Source organism: Pecten maximus, chromosome 15 (genome assembly GCF_902652985.1).
Source record: "Pecten maximus chromosome 15, xPecMax1.1, whole genome shotgun sequence".
Taxonomy (NCBI): Eukaryota; Metazoa; Mollusca; class Bivalvia; order Pectinida; family Pectinidae; genus Pecten; species Pecten maximus.
The window spans coordinates 38,287,574-38,309,513 of record NC_047029.1 but is presented as its reverse complement, the minus strand read 5'-3'; the positions used below and the strand labels follow the sequence as shown (position 1 = coordinate 38,309,513).

The following is a 21,940-nucleotide window of genomic DNA, read 5'->3' as shown; positions in this document are numbered from 1 at the left end:
GAAACACAGGCTAATGTTAACAAATTTGTTTAATGCAGAAACTGGAAAAAGACATGTGAGTTGTGCACTTTTACTTTAGATTCAACATTTTTCAAAATTAATCACAAATACATACTTCATTTGTCAAATATCTAGAAGAAGAATAAATTGTATAAACTCGTAAATCCATAGGAATAGGATGGCATTGAGATTCCACTCGTCTTCTATTAACAAGGCAACATAGGAGATACAAAAAGCCAATTGGCCTAAACGGTCACCAGAGTTTTCGAGTGAAGTGATAGATGTGTTGCTTTTAAACTGAAATATTTGTCATATCTCAACTCTGTGACCATGAAAGTAGGTAAAGATTTGTTCATTTCAATGAACACTGTAGCATGCTAACTGACTAATGTCAAAACTCTTTGGTTTTTGAGAAGACATTTTAACATTTCAACACATTTGAACCCTTTTTATATTGTAAGTAGGCCAAGGTCGTTCATTTAAACAAACTCGTTAGCCCTTCATCCCAGCATGTTACTGGACCTATAGCTTGGTCCTGGTCCCTTGGAACTCGAATTGTATGTTGATATAATAAAATGTTCATGTAACAAACACTTAACCATAACCTTTGATCCAGTGAGTCTTTTGTCAGGTGACTGCGAGTTCAATTTTGACCAATTTTGCTTCAGAATGTAATAAATACATTAGTGGTTTTTTTTCAATTTCAACATTTTTTTTATTTACTTTCAATATGTCAAAAGGATCGGACATAAGACTAAGCCTATGTAAGTCCTTTCCAAATTGTTCAAATTTTTTTTTTTTTATATTTACATGTATCATTCTGCAGTGGTATCACTTATTACAGTTAAAGAGAGAGAACTCCAATTTATTGTATAACATAAAAGAAAATCGTTATATCAGTTATAGTCATGCCATTGATGCAGATTTAGTGATGAGCTGCCACGCACGAATTATGTGGGAAACAGGTCATTAAGTCCCTGTGTATAAACATATCGACCATTATACCGACGGAAATTCAGGATAGTTCATCAGTAACTTTACATATTATGGTATTTCATATTAGGAAAGGTTTTGTATCTATAGGGTGGATTTTACTCAATGTTTGGTCACTCATATAATATAATAAGTATAGTAAAATATAAATCAACATTGTAATGTACAAAACACGATTTTTTTTTTTAACAAAACAACATCCAGTCTAGTAAGTAAGTCAAAAAATATATTTTTGCCGTTCGATTATAATTTACACCATAAAATAGTTTAGCTCCATGGTTCACTCAAGCAATAGATGAGTGCCAAGTTATATTTCAGAGGAATATTGTTATTATTATTCAGTTGTATTTTGAAGAACAAATGTATTGATATTTTTAGTACATACTATACATTAATTCAGAAAAGGGTGTAGGTTATGATTATCATGATGCAATATACCTATTTGTAATATACTTTCATGCAACTGTCTCCTAGAGTCAATATAAAATGGACATTCAAATATACAGTGTTCTAATTAACATGATTACATCTACGTGTGGTTGTCGTTATACATATCAGCGTTTAGGTTCCCGACATTATTTCTGAGTTGACAAAGCAGTGTATTATATTTTCGTAGTCCGTGCTATTTAAATACATTGGTAGTTTATTTTTAGCTATCGTATTGAGTCTTAATGTTGAGGCTTTATTTCTGCATCAGATATATTAGGGACGGGTTGGGTTTCTACACAATATATCATTAGCATGTAATTGTTCGGGACTGCACAGGGGTCCTGGATTTAGTTTCATATCATAACAAATATTTGATAAGAGTTGGTCTGAAAATTTATGATACTTGGAGTATTTTCAATTTTCAAAGCGAAGCACATGTAGTGTTGTGACGATAATTGTGTAGCTATACGATAAGCGTATGAAGATTGTGTGCTAGATGGTTAGGTGATTACTTTGAATATTCATCACAGTGTAAGTGTAATATCTTGTAATCCATTGAGTAAGGGTTAGGGTAAGGGTTAGAAACGATACTTTCGGAGACTGTGGGGCACATCAATACTTGATTCATAACATAAACATGATGTATAACGTATACATTTGTAAAGTTAAGGTAAATTAATAAAAGATAATCAGCTACCATTTAAATAGAATGTTTGCATGTTATAGAAACCAAATCTGACGTTTACCATTGACTCAGTGCCTTTAATCTCTTTGACTTAGAGACCTTAACCGCAGGATAGTTTACTCCTTTCTTACAATCAAACAATTTTTGCTTGATCATGTCATAGCGAAATACTTCTTAGCAAACATATACAAACTCTGGTCTTCACTTATTTGCCGAATGACCTTGACCCTTCACTTTGATTTTTGATTTCAGCATAAATTCTGTGTACTGAACAAATAACATGAGCATTGTTGTGCTGTTATTGAGAGCAAGTCGTTCAACAAATTTGACCCTTTTGACCTTAAAAGTCAAGGTAATTGATTTGAAAAAAAACTTTGTAGGCATTTGTTTTTTTAGTATCTTGATTGCCAATGTTCAGCTTGATGACACCAGAGAAGAAGTTTTAAATGTGTTTTTCAATACGGTGGTCATGGCAAACCATCTTCAAATACAGATGGACACGAAAATTAACAAAACACTAAGTCAGGACCATCTCCGGATCATTTTAGGCAAGTTGAACCCACCAGGTGCAGCATAAGTAAAAAAGCTTATGCACTGTTTTTAGGCATCACTTATCAGATAGGTCTTTGTTTCACATAACAGAGGCGGTTTAACAAAGAATCAATTACATTATATAATAATTTAATCAGCTATTCATTTTGTCAATATCTGATGAAACCACATAATTCATAAAAAATGACAAATCATACATAAACGGCCTACAAAGTTATTGACAATAATTACGCAATAAGTGCATGACTGTCAAAATAATTGATTATGTCAATGCAGTCCGCAACCAAAGAGACATTACATGCTGAAAATGCACAGATGATGAATCATGTAGAAGTTAGTTCTAGACATGGAATATTTGACTACCGGTATTCAAATATGCAGTCAATATGACATGCATTTGACACAAGGCACACATCATCTCCTAGCTTGACATATATTCTAATTACTTAATGATGGTCACATGAAAATGATGTAAGATATACCCGGTAGCATCCGGACAAACATAGTCTCATTTATTTATTTTTTCGATTAGGATTTACCCCCCTGATCTCTGATTGTGGTGGGAAAGTATCATGTACATTTGTACTTGTCTCAATTATTGTCGATAAGGGCATTTACTGTAAAATGTATCCTAGAAAGCGACTCTCATTATCAACAACTGTCCTCTTCATAATATTTCCATTGAGACTCCCTTTTTTGCCTTCAGTTGCGTGTTCGCCTCTATGAAAAGGGCTTTTTGCCCTGTCCTCTGGACGAGACTACCAGATTTTATAGAAAATGGTAGTTGCTATTTCTGTTAAGCGCTCAGCTTTTTTGGAGCTTTTTCGGCAGTATAATGTGACCAGATAGGGTATCCTACACGAATATACCACACCCTTAAAACCATCCCTCAATGACCATAACTGTTGGAAGGACAATAAGCAGTACAAAACTAAACATTTCGAAACAAGATATACGGTTTTTAAGCAACATGATAATAAATGCTATTAGGTATTTCCACGTAGATATAATAAATTGATATGTTTAAGGCGGTGCGAGAATACAATGTTTTCCCGAATATTTGACATGTGTGGAGTGACGTAAAATGAAAGCGACATTTAATATGTTGGAAACCTGCCATTTAGAGTGTATTTATACACACATACAAGATAACAAATTACCACAGATAGCAAATGATAGATAGCTCCAATAACGTGGCGTAGTTCTATGAAAGCTCTTGAGTATTTGGTTGTACAAAGGAATGCTATAATTTGGTATTTAAGTTTTACAATAATTACAATGTGTACTTATCTGTTTTCATTTTCATAAAGAAAGGGGAATACAGAAAACTATGATCATTTGTTTAACAAAGGACAATATCTTTAATAAAAATATAAATATTTGGTACAGAAGTCATAAGCAATAAAATAATGTGAAAATACATTTTTCGTTCTCTGAATATATTCAAACATAATTTACAGTTTTAACACTTTGTTTTATTCAGATTAGATAATATATTTAAGAGGGTAACTATGGGACAGTATAAAAAATTAAATTGTGATAATAAAACATTTTGTTCGGCACAAAATGATGTGCATTTTCAATTCAGCAATCAGTAATGGTAGACTTCATGTTTCTACTTGCTGACGTTTCTCATTGTGAAGTCTACGTCTCCTACCGAACCACAACATGAACACATACGTGAGACACATCAGGCCACATTCCAGGAGGAGGACATAACAAAACCACATGTAGTCATAAGACTCCATCAGAAAGCTGAGGAGCGGAGGATTAATGAATGGACCTACATATGACGTCACAAATACAAGGGTGGATACGGTACCAAGCATGGGAGCTATAGCCTTGTTTGTCCATGAAACCACAGTAGGAAACAGTATGGAGATCGACAGTCCCGCTACACCTGTACATACCCACACCCCTATATCAGATAAGTTGTAGGCACAAGCTAGAAACACTGCAAACGAAATTATGGTCATTACCATGCAAAACCCCAATATTTTTAATGATTTGAAAAATTTCACAATAATTATACCGAAAAGTCGACCAATCATGAACAGCAAATAAAATATTGATACAGCAAAAACACTGTTTAATTTGGACCAATGCATATGTCTCAGACAAAAAACTGTCAGGAAGTTCCCCATGCCTAGTTCAACTGCGGTATACAGACCACTGAAAACACAAGTGTTCAGGATGGCTAATTTTTTTGTTAATTGACTATTTTTAACTTTTTGCGTTTGTACGTCGCAAGTTTCTTTTGTAATGGAATTTTGATCAGGTTGAATGACTCTTTCCTCTTCTGCTTCCTCTGATTCAATCGAGATTTCGCAGAAGTAAATAAAGGGCAACCCTGATATAAAAACTAGCCCAGCTGCTATGAAATATGCTATGTATAAGATAGACTCCTCTGTAGATTGTTCGACAGTAGCTACATCTGAGCTATTCATTGTCACATTGCCATCATACGTGATATTTGACTGCACTAGACTCTCAGATATATTCCAAGATGTTACATTATGTACTATCAAGCCATTGACTGTACCAGGTCTCGCCTCTGCTGAGAAATGAACTGACTTGCCCAGGAAAGGTGCGACGGCCAGGGGAGATAGTATACCTCCAATAGAAACTAAGAATTGGTAAGCCTGGTAAAACACTAGGCTTTCTCGGCCCCACACTGCAAACGAAGTGGCTGTGGAACCTAGAAAAATAGAAAGAAGGCAATGAGGTTTGTAGTAGTTATCAATATGAAACAGAGCATTTGTTAAATCACTGTTTAGAAGAAAGAAACCGAAATTGTGGTTTAATATATGTATGTGTGTATGGTATACATTTACGTATATGTGTGTATGGTATACATTTACGTATATGTGTGTGTGGTATACATTTACGTATATGTGTGTATGGTATACATTTACGTATATGTGTGTGTGGTATACATTTACGTATATGTGTGACAATTAAAGTTCGTTATCTCTGGTAAGTCATGCTTAACTCGAAATAATAAAAAAATGATATCAAATATTATCAGTTACCTCGAATACTCTGTTTTTCATGAGCCCGGACTTCGATAAACATGTATTACGGTTAGACTGTGTTTAGAATTATACAAATAAGTAGTATACATTGTATGTTTACTGGACTGAATTTAATATAGGCATTAATGGACGTGTGTAGGTATCATATGTTTACTTCAAACTAAAACTAAAACTGAAATGAATTAAGACCATCTGTATCATTCAAAATATTCGATTGAATACGATTAATTTCAGGTTGGATTGCATAACTTAAAGTGATGTGTCTAGTCTAAGATAGATAACTCTGTTATAGGAGGGGCTACTATCACGATACTAGCCATTAAAGCTAGAACAGTATCTGGCAAAAGAAGCCATTTGTTGCTATTCAAAAAGCGTTTACACACATTACCCGCTACGTAACGAAATCTAAGTGCAACAGGTGAAAACATAAACATTGTTACCCTAAGTAAGAAGGTGTTATCTCGTAAAAGACGAGAATTAGTTCTCGGAAATAAAGGACAGGTGTAATAAAACGTTTCATCCTATTCAGGTTAAATAGTTGTTGTTTATATTCTGAAAAGTAATGTCGTCTCTTTCGTGCCCTATAAAGTCATGCCGTCTGTCTCATGTCCTGAAATGTCATGTCGTCTGTCTCGTGCCCTGAAAAGTCATACCGTCTGTCTCGTGTCCTGTCAAGTCATACCGTCTGTCTCGTGTCCTGTCAAGTCATACCGTCTGTCTCGTGTCCTGTCAAGTCATGTCGTCTGTCTCGTGTCCTGTCAAGTCATACCGTCTGTCTCGTGTCCTGTCAAGTCATACCGTCTGTCTCGTGTCCTTAAAAGTCATACCGTCTGTCTCGTGTCCTTAAAAGTCATGTACGTCTGTCTCGTGCCCTGAAAAGTCATACCGTCTGTCTCGTATCCTGTCAAGTCATACCGTCTGTCTCGTGTCCTTAAAAATCATGGCGTCTGCCCTGTATCCTTCCTTGATATACATGTATATATGATCTTTAGTAGTTAGTTAATTGTAAAAATACCAAATCTGATTATTAGTATCAATATGTCTTTATGTCACAATAGAATAAAAGCAATGCCGCCTTACCAACATCCATTGCCGCTGCAAAAGCGCCGTGTAGGAGGTATACCGCTACCATTAGTTCGAACATACTACACCAGGGGATGAGAGCCACTGTGATTCCGTTAGCCATACAGACTGTCGCCAGAAACAATTGTTTATTACACCTGTCGTACAACACTCCTGACAACGATCCCACAATCCTCCCAACATAAAATGACGTAATGAACGCAGAGCCTCGTTCTAGATCAGTTCCGGTTATCTGTAGGATGTCTGGAAATGACGGACCGACCTGACCTTTGACCCATCCCTGGGATAACATAAGAACGTCGTGTACAGTAACTTAAGTGATATTTCAACAACAAACGATAAGTACGGTATGATTATAGTCATATATGACATCGTTTAACCATGCAATAATACTTGTGATTGATGCATTTTTTCCAGTAATGATTATCAAAAAAAAAACTCAAGACAGAAAACAAATGGAGATTCTGATAGCGAATACACTGACATTGAATATTCGTATAGGATTATGTTAATTTTGTATTTAGCATATATTTGTTAATGTTGTTTTTATTTCAGTTCATATTAATTTGATCTGGTTACATGGTTTACGAAACATATTATATATCAATGTAAACAAGTTGGGAATAAAGTAAAGTTGATTGTTAAATGTTAATGGACAAATGTCAGCCAAATGATTATTTACTCACCAAAGTGAATGCTAGATACCCAATACAAACGCTGAGCTGGATTTTCCTCCGATATGACGAGTTGTGTTTGTATCTATATATAGCGCCGCCTTTGTCAGTGGCTTCCTCAGGGCTCATTCTTTAAGTCGTTGCCTAATAACGACATTCCATTTTCGTGATGATTTTGACGCGCTGTATTTTCCATCATGAGTCAAACCTGCAATTGAGATATCATAGATTTACTAAATTCACCTTAAACTGAGTTGTGGTAATGTTTTAAAACGTTTAATATTGATATTGATGACAGCGCCCCAGTTGTCGGGCTGACCGGATATATAGTGTCATTGTTCCGTGTCCAGTTATGATATTTCAGGATGATGACACTATAAACCGTTCTTATTGTCACAGCATCCGTGTCTATCATCTTGAGGTATATTACCCTAGCTGTGACGAGGACGTAAATATCCGCTTAAATAGAACAAAACAAAATCTTGTAGGTAGTCTGGTATGATCAGCTATCTACTGCTACTTTAATGCATTTTTGCAACACATTTAGTAGGTAATGTACCGTTTCATTAACCGTACCTTTGAATTCCTCATATTGTTGTCGTCATATCGGGGCCACACAAACTCTAATTTTGAAGATATAAATTCCAGTAAATGTCTAAAAAAAAATAAGGTTTAATGGATCGTTTATCAGAACCAACACGCCAATACAGTTGTGTATTGACTATACAACTAATATGTCTTAATTCATCTCTGGAATTTAACGAGTATTGTAAACATATTCTATAATATGAACGTAACGGAGTAGTGTCGACCGATCCATGTTGCCCACACGTATCCCTACGCTCAATAGATTTCGATAGCATCCAATGTCCGCCTCAGTGACATGTTCTACTGAAGTGGGGAAACGTATAATGAGACCTAGATTGATATATAAGGGCTTAGTTCTGATTTAAGTATGATTGGTGGAGAAATCAGATCAAGTGTAAAGCGACCTGTTCAGACTCATGTATGCGACCATTATAGAGGCTGGTTTAGAGTTGACACTATTATAGGAGAAAGGTTAAAAAGCAGATCCCCGTGGCCAGTACACATTTTACCGTTCATCTGTAAAAAAAAAACCACCTCAATCTAAGTTTTTATCAGCACGTTTTACCTATTAAGGTATTGTTTACTTAAGAAAGCCTTACGCAAATAGTCTCTTGCTTTAGGCCGTGTACAAATTATGCGTCCACCGTTTCACTAACCACCATTGCATACCTGTGTATATGTTCGGATGTATTTCACTCGGTGTGTAAGTTGTGACTAAGTCTTGATTATTATTGCTAGATAGGTTTTGTTGCGATATTCGATAATTGTAATCAAATATCTTTCTCGGTCGTATTACCTGTGTGTTTTCTTCTATATTTTGTCCCCATATAACCCTGTGTTGATGACTCCCTACAGTCTGTCCCCATATAACCCTGTGTTGATGACTCCCTACAGTCTGTCCCCATATAACCCTGTGTTGATGACTCCCTACAGTCTGTCCCCATATAACCCTGTGTTGATGACTCCCTACAGTCTGTCCCCATATAACCCTGTGTTGATGACTCCCTACAGTCTGTCCCCATATAACCCTGTGTTGATGACTCCCTACAGTCTGTCCTCATATAACCCTGTGTTGATGACTCCCTACAGTCTGTCCCCATATAACCCTGTGTTGATGACTCCCTACAGTCTGTCCCCATATAACCCTGTGTTGATGACTCCCTACAGTCTGTCCCCATATAACCCTGTGTTGATGACTCCCTACAGTCTGTCCCCATATAACCCTGTGTTGATGACTCCCTACAGTCTGTCCCCATATAACCCTGTGTTGATGACTCCCTACAGTCTGTCCCATATAACCCTGTGTTGATGACTCCCTACAGTCTGTCCCCATATAACCCTGTGTTGATGACTCCCTACAGTCTGTCCCCATATAACCCTGTGTTGATGACTCCCTACAGTCTGTCCCCATATAACCCTGTGTTGATGACTCCCTACAGTCTGTACCCATATAACCCTGTGTTGATGACTCCCTACAGTCTGTCCCCATATAACCCTGTGTTGATGACTCCCTACAGTCCTGTCCCCATATAACCCTGTGTTGATGACTCCCTACAGTCTGTCCCCATATAACCCTGTGTTGATGACTCCCTACAGTCTGTCCCCATATAACCCTGTGTTGATGACTCCCTACAGTCTGTCCCCATATAACCCTGTGTTGATGACTCCCTACAGTCTGTCCCCATATAACCCTGTGTTGATGACTCCCTACAGTCTGTCCCCATATAACCCTGTGTTGATGACTCCCTACAGTCTGTCCCCATATAACCCTGTGTTGATGACTCCCTACAGTCTGTCCCCATATAACCCTGTGTTGATGACTCCCTACAGTCTGTCCCCATATAACCCTGTGTTGATGACTCCCTACAGTCTGTCCCCATATAACCCTGTGTTGATGACTCCCTACAGTCTGTCCCATATAACCCTGTGTTGATGACTCCCTACAGTCTGTCCTATATAACCCTGTGTTGATGACTCCCTACAGTCTGTCCCCATATAACCCTGTGTTGATGACTCCCTACAGTCTGTCCTCATATAACCCTGTGTTGATGACTCCCTACAGTCTGTCCTCATATAACCCTGTGTTGATGACTCCCTACAGTCTGTCCTCATATAACCCTGTGTTGATGACTCCCTACAGTCTGTCCTCATATAACCCTGTGTTAATGACTCCCTACAGTCTGTCCTCATATAACCCTGTGTTGATGACTCCCTACAGTCTGTCCCCATATAACCCTGTGTTGATGACTCCCTACAGTCTGTCCTCATATAACCCTGTGTTGATGACTCCCTACAGTCTGTCCCCATATAACCCTGTGTTGATGACTCCCTACAGTCTGTCCCCATATAACCCTGTGTTGATGACTCCCTACAGTCTGTCCCCATATAACCCTGTGTTGATGACTCCCTACAGTCTGTCCTCATATAACCCTGTGTTGATGACTCCCTACAGTCTGTCCCCATATAACTCTGTGTTGATGACTCCCTACAGTCTGTCCCCATATAACCCTGTGTTAATGACTCCCTACAGTCTGTCCCCATATAACCCTGTGTTGATGACTCCCTACAGTCTGTCCTCATATAACCCTGTGTTGATGACTCCCTACAGTCTGTCCCCATATAACCCTGTGTTGATGACTCCCTACAGTCTGTCCCCATATAACCCTGTGTTGATGACTCCCTACAGTCTGTCCCCATATAACCCTGTGTTGATGACTCCCTACAGTCTGTCCCCATATAACCCTGTGTTGATGACTCCCTACAGTCTGTCCCCATATAACCCTGTGTTGATGACTCCCTACAGTCTGTCCCCATATAACCCTGTGTTGATGACTCCCTACAGTCTGTCCCCATATAACCCTGTGTTGATGACTCCCTACAGTCTGTCCCCATATAACCCTGTGTTGATGACTCCCTACAGTCTGTCCCCATATAACCCTGTGTTGATGACTCCCTACAGTCTGTCCCCATATAACCCTGTGTTGATGACTCCCTACAGTCTGTCCCCATATAACCCTGTGTTGATGACTCCCTACAGTCTGTCCCCATATAACCCTGTGTTGATGACTCCCTACAGTCTGTCCCCATATAACCCTGTGTTGATGACTCCCTACAGTCTGTCCCCATATAACCCTGTGTTGATGACTCCCTATAGTCTGTCCTCATATAACCCTGTGTTGATGACTCCCTACAGTCTGTCCCCATATAACCCTGTGTTGATGACTCCCTACAGTCTGTCCCCATATAACCCTGTGTTGATGACTCCCTACAGTCTGTCCCCATATAACCCTGTGTTGATGACTCCCTACAGTCTGTCCCCATATAACCCTGTGTTGATGACTCCCTACAGTCTGTCCCCATATAACCCTGTGTTGATGACTCCCTACAGTCTGTCCCCATATAACCCTGTGTTGATGACTCCCTACAGTCTGTCCCCATATAACCCTGTGTTGATGACTCCCTACAGTCTGTCCCCATATAACCCTGTGTTGATGACTCCCTACAGTCTGTCCTCATATAACCCTGTGTTGATGACTCCCTACAGTCTGTCCCCATATAACCCTGTGTTGATGACTCCCTACAGTCTGTCCTTATATAACCCTGTGTTGATGACTCCCTACAGTCTGTCCCCATATAACCCTGTGTTGATGACTCCCTACAGTCTGTCCTCATATAACCCTGTGTTGATGACTCCCTACAGTCTGTCCTCATATAACCCTGTGTTGATGACTCCCTACAGTCTGTCCTCATATAACCCTGTGTTGATGACTCCCTACAGTCTGTCCCCATATAACCCTGTGTTGATGACTCCCTACAGTCTGTCCCCATATAACCCTGTGTTAATGACTCCCTACAGTCTGTCCCCATATAACCCTGTGTTGATGACTCCCTACAGTCTGTCCCCATATAACCCTGTGTTGATGACTCCCTACAGTCTGTCCTCATATAACCCTGTGTTGATGACTCCCTACAGTCTGTCCCCATATAACCCTGTGTTGATGACTCCCTACAGTCTGTCCCCATATAACCCTGTGTTGATGACTCCCTACAGTCTGTCCTCATATAACCCTGTGTTGATGACTCCCTACAGTCTGTCCCCATATAACTCTGTGTTGATGACTCAATACAGTCTGTCCACATATAACCCTGTGTTGATGACTCCCTACAGTCTGTCCCCATATAACCATGTGTTAATGACTCCCTACAGTCTGTCCCCATATAACCCTGTGTTAATGACTCCCTACAGTCTGTCCCCATATAACCCTGTGTTGATGACTCCCTACAGTCTGTCCCCATATAACCATGTGTTAATGACTCCCTACAGTCTGTCCCCATATAACCCTGTGTTGATGACTCCCTACAGTCTGTCCCCATATAACCCTGTGTTGATGACTCCCTACAGTCTGTCCCCATATAACCCTGTGTTGATGACTCCCTACAGTCTGTCCCCATATAACCATGTGTTAATGACTCCCTACAGTCTGTCCCCATATAACCCTGTGTTAATGACTCCCTACAGTCTGTCCTCATATAACCCCGTGTTGGTGACTCCCTACAGTCTGTCCCCATATAACCCTATGTTAATGACTCCCTACAGTCTGTCCCCATATAACCCTGTGTCGATGACTCCCTACAGTCTGTACCCATATAACCCTGTGTTGATGACTCCCTACAGTCTGTCCCCATATAACCCTGAGTTGATGACTCCCTACAGTCTGTCCCCATATAACCCTGTGTTGATGACTCCCTACAGTCTGTCCCTATATAACCCTGTGTTGATGACTCCCTACAGTCTGTCCCTATATAACCCTGTGTTAATGACTCCCTACAGTCTGTACCCATATAACCCTGTGTTAATGACTCCCTACAGTCTGTCCCCATATAACCCTGTGTTGATGACTCCCTACAGTCCGTCCCCATATAACCCTGTGTTGATGACTCCCTAGGGTCTGTCCTCATATAACCCTGTGTTGATGACTCCCTACAGTCTGTCCCCATATAACCCTGTGTTGATGACTCCCTACAGTCTGTCCCCATATAACCCTGTGTTGATGACTCTCTACAGTCTGTCCCCATATAACCCTGTGTTGATGACTCCCTACAGTCTGTCCCCATATAACCCTGTGTTGATGACTCCCTACAGTCTGTCCCCATATAACCCTGTGTTGATGACTCCCTACAGTCTGTCCCCATATAACCCTGTGTTGATGACTCCCTACAGTCTGTCCTCATATAACCCTGTGTTGATGACTCCCTACAGTCTGTACCCATATAACCCTGTGTTGATGACTCCCTACAGTCTGTACCCATATAACCCTGTGTTGATGACTCCCTACAGTATGTCCCCATATAACCCCGTGTTGATGACTCCCTACAGTATGTCCCCATATAACCCTGTGTTGATGACTCCCTACAGTCTGTACCCATATAACCCTGTGTTGATGACTCCCTACAGTCTGTACCCATATAACCCTGTGTTGATGACTCCCTACAGTCTGTCCCCATATAACCCTGTGTTGATGACTCCCTACAGTCTGTCCTCATATAACCCTGTGTTGATGACTCCCTACAGTCTGTCCCCATATAACCCCGTGTTGAATGACTCCCTATAATCTGTACTCAAATAACCCTGTGTTGAAGCCGAGACGTAAAGTGATACTGTTGGTTGTGTCCTTGATCAGGACTCGTTACCTTTGTCGCCCCACCCATTCTACATGTTATTTCGATACATTGTTGTCTAGGTTATGTAATTCCGTCCGTCCCCGTGGACAATTCTAACAAGTAGGTTATATTTCGTCATTGCGCCAACTTTCTTGAAACTGCTTTAAACAGTAACTGTTTTTGTCTTGAGCGAATATACATGATGTAAGTACAAGGCCGTGCGAGGACAAAGTTGGCTGACCAGCGTGTTATCGTAAGGTCATACCACAATCAAGGTGAACTAGATTAGACTTTTCTACCATGGACACGAGTGCATGATAAGGTATCATGCTATTTACATATTGTAAAACAATTAGTTGAGTATTTAGCCCTGGAGTAAGGTGATCGTGTTTGTCACATGCTATTAAGATGTTCCTTGGCCTAAGTTGATCGTGTCTGCCACATGCTACAGTATCAACATATTGCAAAGCAATTAGTTAAGGTCTTGTCCATGTAGTACGGTTATTGTGTCTGTCACATGCTATTCAGACATTGTAACCCAATAAGTTAAGTAATTAAGTTATTTTAGAATTGTAATATTCTTTAAAAGTTGTATCTGTTTCAGGTTAAGTTAGAAGTAATCGTTTTGTTTATATTTGATATTACTTTGTTTTGGATTTTTTTTTCATCTTTGTTATCATATAACACTTTTCCAGATTTGTTTAGATTATCATATAAATACCTTATAGATCAATTCTTGTAGAACAAGTGTAATTTCTTGTATGTACCTGTTTCAGGTTTTGTTAATAATAATACTATTTGTTTATCATACACGAATGGCGAACACTCAGGTCAACGTTAAGTTGATCATCAACATATATTGTCATTATTAATAGTAATATCCATAATTTGTGCTTTGAATTTTGAAAGCAATTTCTAATTTTCTTTATTTTTTATCTATATATTTTAATCTGATATTGTCATTATTAATAGTAAAACATATAGTAAGCAATAGTGCTTTGAAAATACATATATTTATTGATATAATATTGTCATTTCATTATTAATAGTAAACAAATCTATATGGTAGTACTTTGAGTTTAGAAAACTATACCTGATTCATATCATAGTTGACCCTATTTTATACCCGTGTTAGTATTCCGTATTCAAACAGACTATAACATAACTTCAAAGAACTTCCTACATAAAGACCTTCCTTTGTCTTTACCAGAGTTGTTGTTCGGGGAATGAGCCATGACATACGTTTTTATGTGAGCTGCATAAACCTAAACGTTTATTTTAACCAAATGTTGCGTAGGTTTTACTTACTCGTATGATTTGTCAGCTTACATACCTGTATACTATCACATATTTCTATAGTACATGTATTATAAATAATATATATTCTAGTTTAGTATATGATATTCTCATTTTCTGTTGTTGTTATTTTTTTTTAAACAACTTTTCTGACTTTGGTATAAAGATGTTTATTTTAGAAAACTGTGTTTTTTCTTGATCAAAACATCGTTTCAAGTGAATTAATTTGATAAGTACAATAACCTACATCAAAGTTTGATGTAAATCATAAAGTGTTCCGTATTATTGAGCCGTAAGTTTGTATCCAAAAATGTTTAAAACATATCTTCAAAACGTTCATGTAACAGTGTTCCTAACAAAGATAACAGGTTAATAGCATCAAATATTGGAAATAAAATTTACTAATCTGCATTTCTTCGTTATCAAAAATATTTGCCTATCGCTATGATAGCATTACGGAGTTGGAGCGTTGCGAATTTTTATATTTAGGAAGAAAAAAAGTAAATAATTGTTTACCTCAGAGAACCAAGTCTGCTGCCTGTTAGTTCAGATATCAGCCGGATACATTCGAAATGCTGCAGAGTCTAGGTGACACAAATTACCTTTGCTCATATTATGTGAAATGTAAGTCAGTAGCACCAGGTGATGTCGCAATGGGTAATTCTCAGCCGAAAATAGATACTACCTCTGATGATAGTTTGGTTTGGCTTAGTTAAGACCATTCAAGGACGGACCGCTGATGATAGCATCATATAGCAAACAAATGGTGCACACAGAGAAATCTAACACCCGATAACAATCGTCATAATATCTCCTGTCAAATACAGGACATTTAGGATACGGCAAACAGTGTCATAATATCTCCTGTCAAATACAGGACATTTAGGATACAGCAAATAGCGTCATAATATCTCCTGTCAAATACAGGACATTTAGGATACAGCAAACAGCGTCATAATATCTCCTGTCAAATACAGGACATTTAGGATACGGCAAACAGCGTCATAATATCTCCTGTCAAATACAGGACATTTAGGATACGGCAAACAGCGTCATAATATCTCCTGTCAAATACAGGACATTTAGGATACAGCAAACAGCGTCATAATATCTCCTGTCAAATACAGGACATTTAGGATACGGCAAACAGCGTCATAATATCTCCTGTCAAATACAGGACATTTAGGATACAGCAAACACAGTCATAATATCTCCTGTCAAATACAGGACATTTAGGATACAGCAAACACAGTCATAATATCTCCTGTCAAATACAGGACATTTAGGATACAGCAAACACAGTCATAATATCTCCTGTCAAATACAGGACATTTAGGATACAGCAAACAGCGTCATAATATCTCCTGTCAAATACAGGACATTTAGGATACGGCAAACAGCGTCATAATATCTCCTGTCAAATACAGGACATTTAGGATACAGCAAACACAGTCATAATATCTCCTGTCAAATACAGGACATTTAGGATACAGCAAACACAGTCATAATACTCCTGTCAAATACAGGACATTTAGGATACAGCAAACACAGTCATAATATCTCCTGTCAGATACAGGACATTTAGGATACAGCAAACAGCGTCATAATATCTCCTGTCAAATACAGGACATTTAGGATACAGCAAACACAGTCATAATACTCCTGTCAAATACAGGACATTTAGGATACAGCAAACACAGTCATAATATCTCCTGTCAAATACAGGACATTTAGGATACGGCAAACAGCGTCATAATATCTCCTGTCAGATACAGGACATTTAGGATACAGCAAACACAGTCATAATATCTCCTGTCAAATACAGGACATTTAGGATACAGCAAACACCGTCATAATATCTCCTGTCAAATACAGGACATTTAGGATACGGCAAACAGCGTCATAATATCTCCTGTCAGATACAGGACATTTAGGATACAGCAAACACAGTCATAATATCTCCTGTCAAATACAGGACATTTAGGATACAGCAAACACAGTCATAATATCTCCTGTCAAATACAGGACATTTAGGATACAGCAAACACAGTCATAATATCTCCTGTCAAATACAGGACATTTAGGATACAGCAAACAGCGTCATAATATCTCCTGTCAGATACAGGACATTTAGGATACAGCAAACACAGTCATAATATCTCCTGTCAAATACAGGACATTTAGGATACAGCAAACACAGTCATAATATCTCCTGTCAAATACAGGACATTTAGGATACGGCAAACAGCGTCATAATATCTCCTGTCAGATACAGGACATTTAGGATACAGCAAACACAGTCATAATATCTCCTGTCAAATACAGGACATTTAGGATACAGCAAACACAGTCATAATATCTCCTGTCAAATACAGGACATTTAGGATACAGCAAACACAGTCATAATACTCCTGTCAAATACAGGACATTTAGGATACAGCAAACACAGTCATAATATCTCCTGTCAAATACAGGACATTTAGGATACAGCAAACACAGTCATAATATGTCCTGTCAGATACAGGACATTTAGGATACAGCAAACAGCGTCATAATATCTCCTGTCAAATACAGGACATTTAGGATACAGCAAACACAGTCATAATACTCCTGTCAAATACAGGACATTTAGGATACAGCAAACACAGTCATAATATCTCCTGTCAAATACAGGACATTTAGGATACAGCAAACACAGTCATAATATCTTCTGTCAGATACAGGACATTTAGGATACAGCAAACAGCGTCATAATATCTCCTGTCAAATACAGGACATTTAGGATACAGCAAACACAGTCATAATATCTCCTGTCAAATACAGGACATTTAGGATACAGCAAACACAGTCATAATATCTCCTGTCAAATACAGGACATTTAGGATACAGCAAACACAGTCATAATACTCCTGGCAAATACAGGACATTTAGGATACAGCAAACACAGTCATAATATACAATTATTGCCCTTGTTCCGGGTTGACATGAATATTTGACCACCCGAGAGGTGTCATGTCACCCGAGGGCGTAGCCCGAGGGTGACATGACACCTCAAGGGTGGGCAAATATTCATGTCAACTCGGAACAAGGGCAGTAATTGTTTTATTATACCGAAAAAAACATAAGTGAATTAATTTTGGTATCAATAAGTTTATTTATTACTATCAACAGTTTTTAAGAAAAGTTTTTAAGAGGTACCCCATCGTCTTTCTGGACCCGGCATAAAATTCTCCCAGTTGAACTTTCAATGTATGGACGTCGAAGTTTTCACAATCCTTTGGTCTAGGCCTACCTGTTGCAGATAGGAAATGTCTAAAGGAATCCACGGCCACATTAATGACCCTTTTGGTGTTTTTAGAATCCTTTTCTTGCAATAATTTCGCCAATTCCTCCTCTGTTGGCAGACGATAGCGTCCGCCGGCAGCCATTGTTGTTGTCAAGCAGAATACTCGGAACTTCTCTGATTCGACTACTTTTGAAGACGTTACGGAAGAGAGTTCCAAGTTGGGGCTCACGAGAGGGTGACATAACGATTTTGGAGGGCTCACGAGAGGGTGACATAACGAATGTTTTTAATCACGTGACATGGTTTTCACTAATCAGAAGCTGTGATACAAGTCTGAGGTATAATAATATCTCCTGTCAAATACAGGACATTTAGGATACAGCAAACACAGTCATAATATCTCCTGTCAAATACAGGACATTTAGGATACAGCAAACACAGTCATAATATCTCCTGTCAAATACAGGACATTTAGGATACAGCAAACAGCGTCATAATATCTCCTGTCAAATACAGGACATTTAGGATACAGCAAACACAGTCATAATATCTCCTGTCAAATACAGGACATTTAGGATACAGCAAACACAGTCATAATATCTCCTGTCAAATACAGGACATTTAGGATACAGCAAACACAGTCATAATACTCCTGTCAAATACAGGACATTTAGGATACAGCAAACACAGTCATAATATCTCCTGTCAAATACAGGACATTTAGGATACAGCAAACACAGTCATAATACTCCTGTCAAATACAGGACATTTAGGATACAGCAAACACAGTCATAATATCTCCTGTCAAATACAGGACATTTAGGATACAGCAAACACAGTCATAATATCTCCTGTCAAATACAGGACATTTAGGATACAGCAAACACAGTCATAATATCTCCTGTCAAATACAGGACATTTAGGATACAGCAAACACAGTCATAATATCTCCTGTCAAATACAGGACATTTAGGATACAGCAAACAGCGTCATAATATCTCCTGTCAAATACAGGACATTTAGGATACAGCAAACAGCGTCATAATATCTCCTGTCAAATACAGGACATTTAGGATACAGCAAACACAGTCATAATATCTCCTGTCAAATACAGGACATTTAGGATACAGCAAACACAGACATAATATCTCCTGTCAGATACAGGACATTTAGGATACAGCAAACAGCGTCATAATATCTCCTGTCAAATACAGGACATTTAGGATACAGCAAACACAGTCATAATATCTCCTGTCAAATACAGGACATTTAGGATACAGCAAACACAGTCATAATATCTCCTGTCAGATACAGGACATTTATAATACGGCAAACAGCGTCATAATATCTCCTGTCAAATACAGGACATTTAGGATACGGCAAACACAGTCATAATATCTCCTGTCAAATACAGGACATTTAGGATACAGCAAACACAGTCATAATACTCCTGTCAAATACAGGACCTTTAGGATACGGCAAACACAGTCATAATATCTCCTGTCAAATACAGGACATTTAGGATACAGCAAACAGTGTCATAATACTCCTGTCAGATACAGGACATTTAGGATACAGCAAACACAGTCATAATACTCCTGTCAAATACAGGACATTTAGGATACAGCAAACAGTGTCATAATACTCCTGTCAGATACAGGACATTTAGGATACAGCAAACACAGTCATAATACTCCTGTCAAATACAGGACATTTAGGATACAGCAAACAGTGTCATAATACTCCTGTCAGATACAGGACATTTAGGATACAGCAAACACAGTCATAATATCTCCTGTCAAATACAGGACATTTAGGATACAGCAAACACAGTCATAATATCTCCTGTCAAATACAGGACATTTAGGATACGGCAAACAGTGTCATTATGTAATTCAATATGAATATGTATAGCTCCTGTTGTGAATAGGACCTACGCATATCCATGGATTTAGCGAAGGGTGACGTCTTTATAGTAGAAACCCTTGGTGAAATTAATCAAAATCCATCCTGATGATTTGAATACCCTGCATTTTTGTATATCAGCCTAAGGAATCCCTAAATTAAGTTTGTCTACTTGTAAGAGAACGTGATTTGTGGAAACGAATAACCCCGACACCCTGAAATATGAATATATATTTTTCTTCGATTTATTTTAAAAGCTAAGAGTTTTTTAATCGCGTATTCCCTAGACTCTCGTCCTCGCTCGAGACTGCAAGCGAGGACGAGAGTCTTGGGAATAAATATGAGACTAAGATTTTTTTTTAATTCGGGAAAGTTCGTGAAATCAGAGACATATATCTATATATGTCCCTGGTGAAATTTCAGCGTGGTATGAAAATGCATAAGAGGTACATCAATTAAAATCACTTAAAATCCTCAAAACTTCTCCAACATACTTTGTGAATCTATTATATCCATCGGCTTATCGTCTGCTGCCCAACATCCCACGCATGGGTGATTATTTCTATACAGTGGCGTGATCATTTTTAAACTGTAAACATTTCTTTTTCATGGAGTGAAATACGCAGTGTAGTGTATACCAATATGCATATGCTTGGTTTGTTTAACAACATACCACACGATGCTATTTTTAGCCTTGACACGCAGAACAGATTGTTATGTTATGAGTATGCATGTGTGCTTTGCGTGATTTATAGAGCATACGAAAAGCTAACTAAAACGATTCTGGCATGAATTATAAATACACTTACACACACAAACAAGTAGTACATGTACAGACCTTTAAGGGTACATATACCACCGTCAACAGTGTAATAGGGATAAACGCTGAAACTTAAAAATAAAACGGTGACGGGGGATATATCTTAACAATACCTGTCAGATGTCCGCGCGAGTTCTCTCATCTGTGTCTTTTCTGTCACACATGTGTCGCCTCCTTATTAAATACAGTAACTCCGTCTGCTTCCTGAACGGTCGAGTTGATCACTGTGTACGTGTGTGTGTTTTGTCCTATAGACCGGTTGCATGCATACGTACACCGTGTACACTATTACCATATATATACGCGTGGTCTATGCCTATATGGCAGTGGAGTTAGATTTATGTGTATCGATCTATCCTAACTTACCTTAAATCCACTCCATAAAATTTAGTTATAATGAAATTTGAAATGGCCATTATATTACATTTGTACATTTACATAATTTTCAATGTATAATAATACGTTGAGTTGTGTATTATCCTCAAGTATCATTTCTCTATAGTTTGTTACATGTACCTCTCAGTATTGAGAGTCAATCAAGAAGTAGCCAGAATCTACGAGTTGTATACGAATATAAGGCATTAGTTCACCACAATCATCTATCATTCTAGTATATCGAAACGTGGCGTGGGAACAAAGAGAAAACTAGACACATTGTTATTCATTAACATGTATAATCTATTTGTATATTCTTGGAAAGAGTTATGGTTATTTGGATAAGTTAGGTGATTTAAAAACTTCACCAAAAGCAAAAACTTCGTCTTCATCAATTGTTTCGAAAACAACGACTCCGTCATATCTCGGTCTAGAGACAAAACCTAAAGAACCTCTTACAGGGGCGAACGTTCAACAGAAAGCCAAAAGGCAGCGTAAGGGAGACATTAGGAAGTAGTCTTACTATCATATAGCTACAATTAGCTCGCCCTCCATACA

At 38.3% G+C, this 21,940-nt stretch overlaps 1 protein-coding gene across 2 annotated transcripts; it reads right to left on the bottom strand.

Moving 5' to 3' along the window:
* Positions 1 to 11: 11 nt before the first annotated feature.
* Positions 12 to 21,228, bottom strand: LOC117343904 (sodium-dependent glucose transporter 1A-like). 2 transcript variants are annotated; one of them, XM_033906459.1, is made up of 4 exons: positions 21,121 to 21,228; positions 7,464 to 7,659; positions 6,775 to 7,057; positions 12 to 5,357 (listed from the first exon to the last, which is right to left on the bottom strand). In XM_033906459.1, the coding sequence occupies exons 2-4, from the start codon at positions 7,578 to 7,580 to the stop codon at positions 4,267 to 4,269; spliced, it is 1,491 nt and encodes a 496-aa protein (XP_033762350.1). In that variant the 5' UTR covers positions 7,581 to 7,659; positions 21,121 to 21,228; the 3' UTR covers positions 12 to 4,266. The 2 variants fall into 2 exon arrangements, with proteins under 2 accessions (XP_033762350.1, XP_033762351.1); XM_033906460.1 differs by lacking the exon at positions 21,121 to 21,228 and adding an exon at positions 15,513 to 15,924.
* Positions 21,229 to 21,940: the final 712 nt, after the last annotated feature.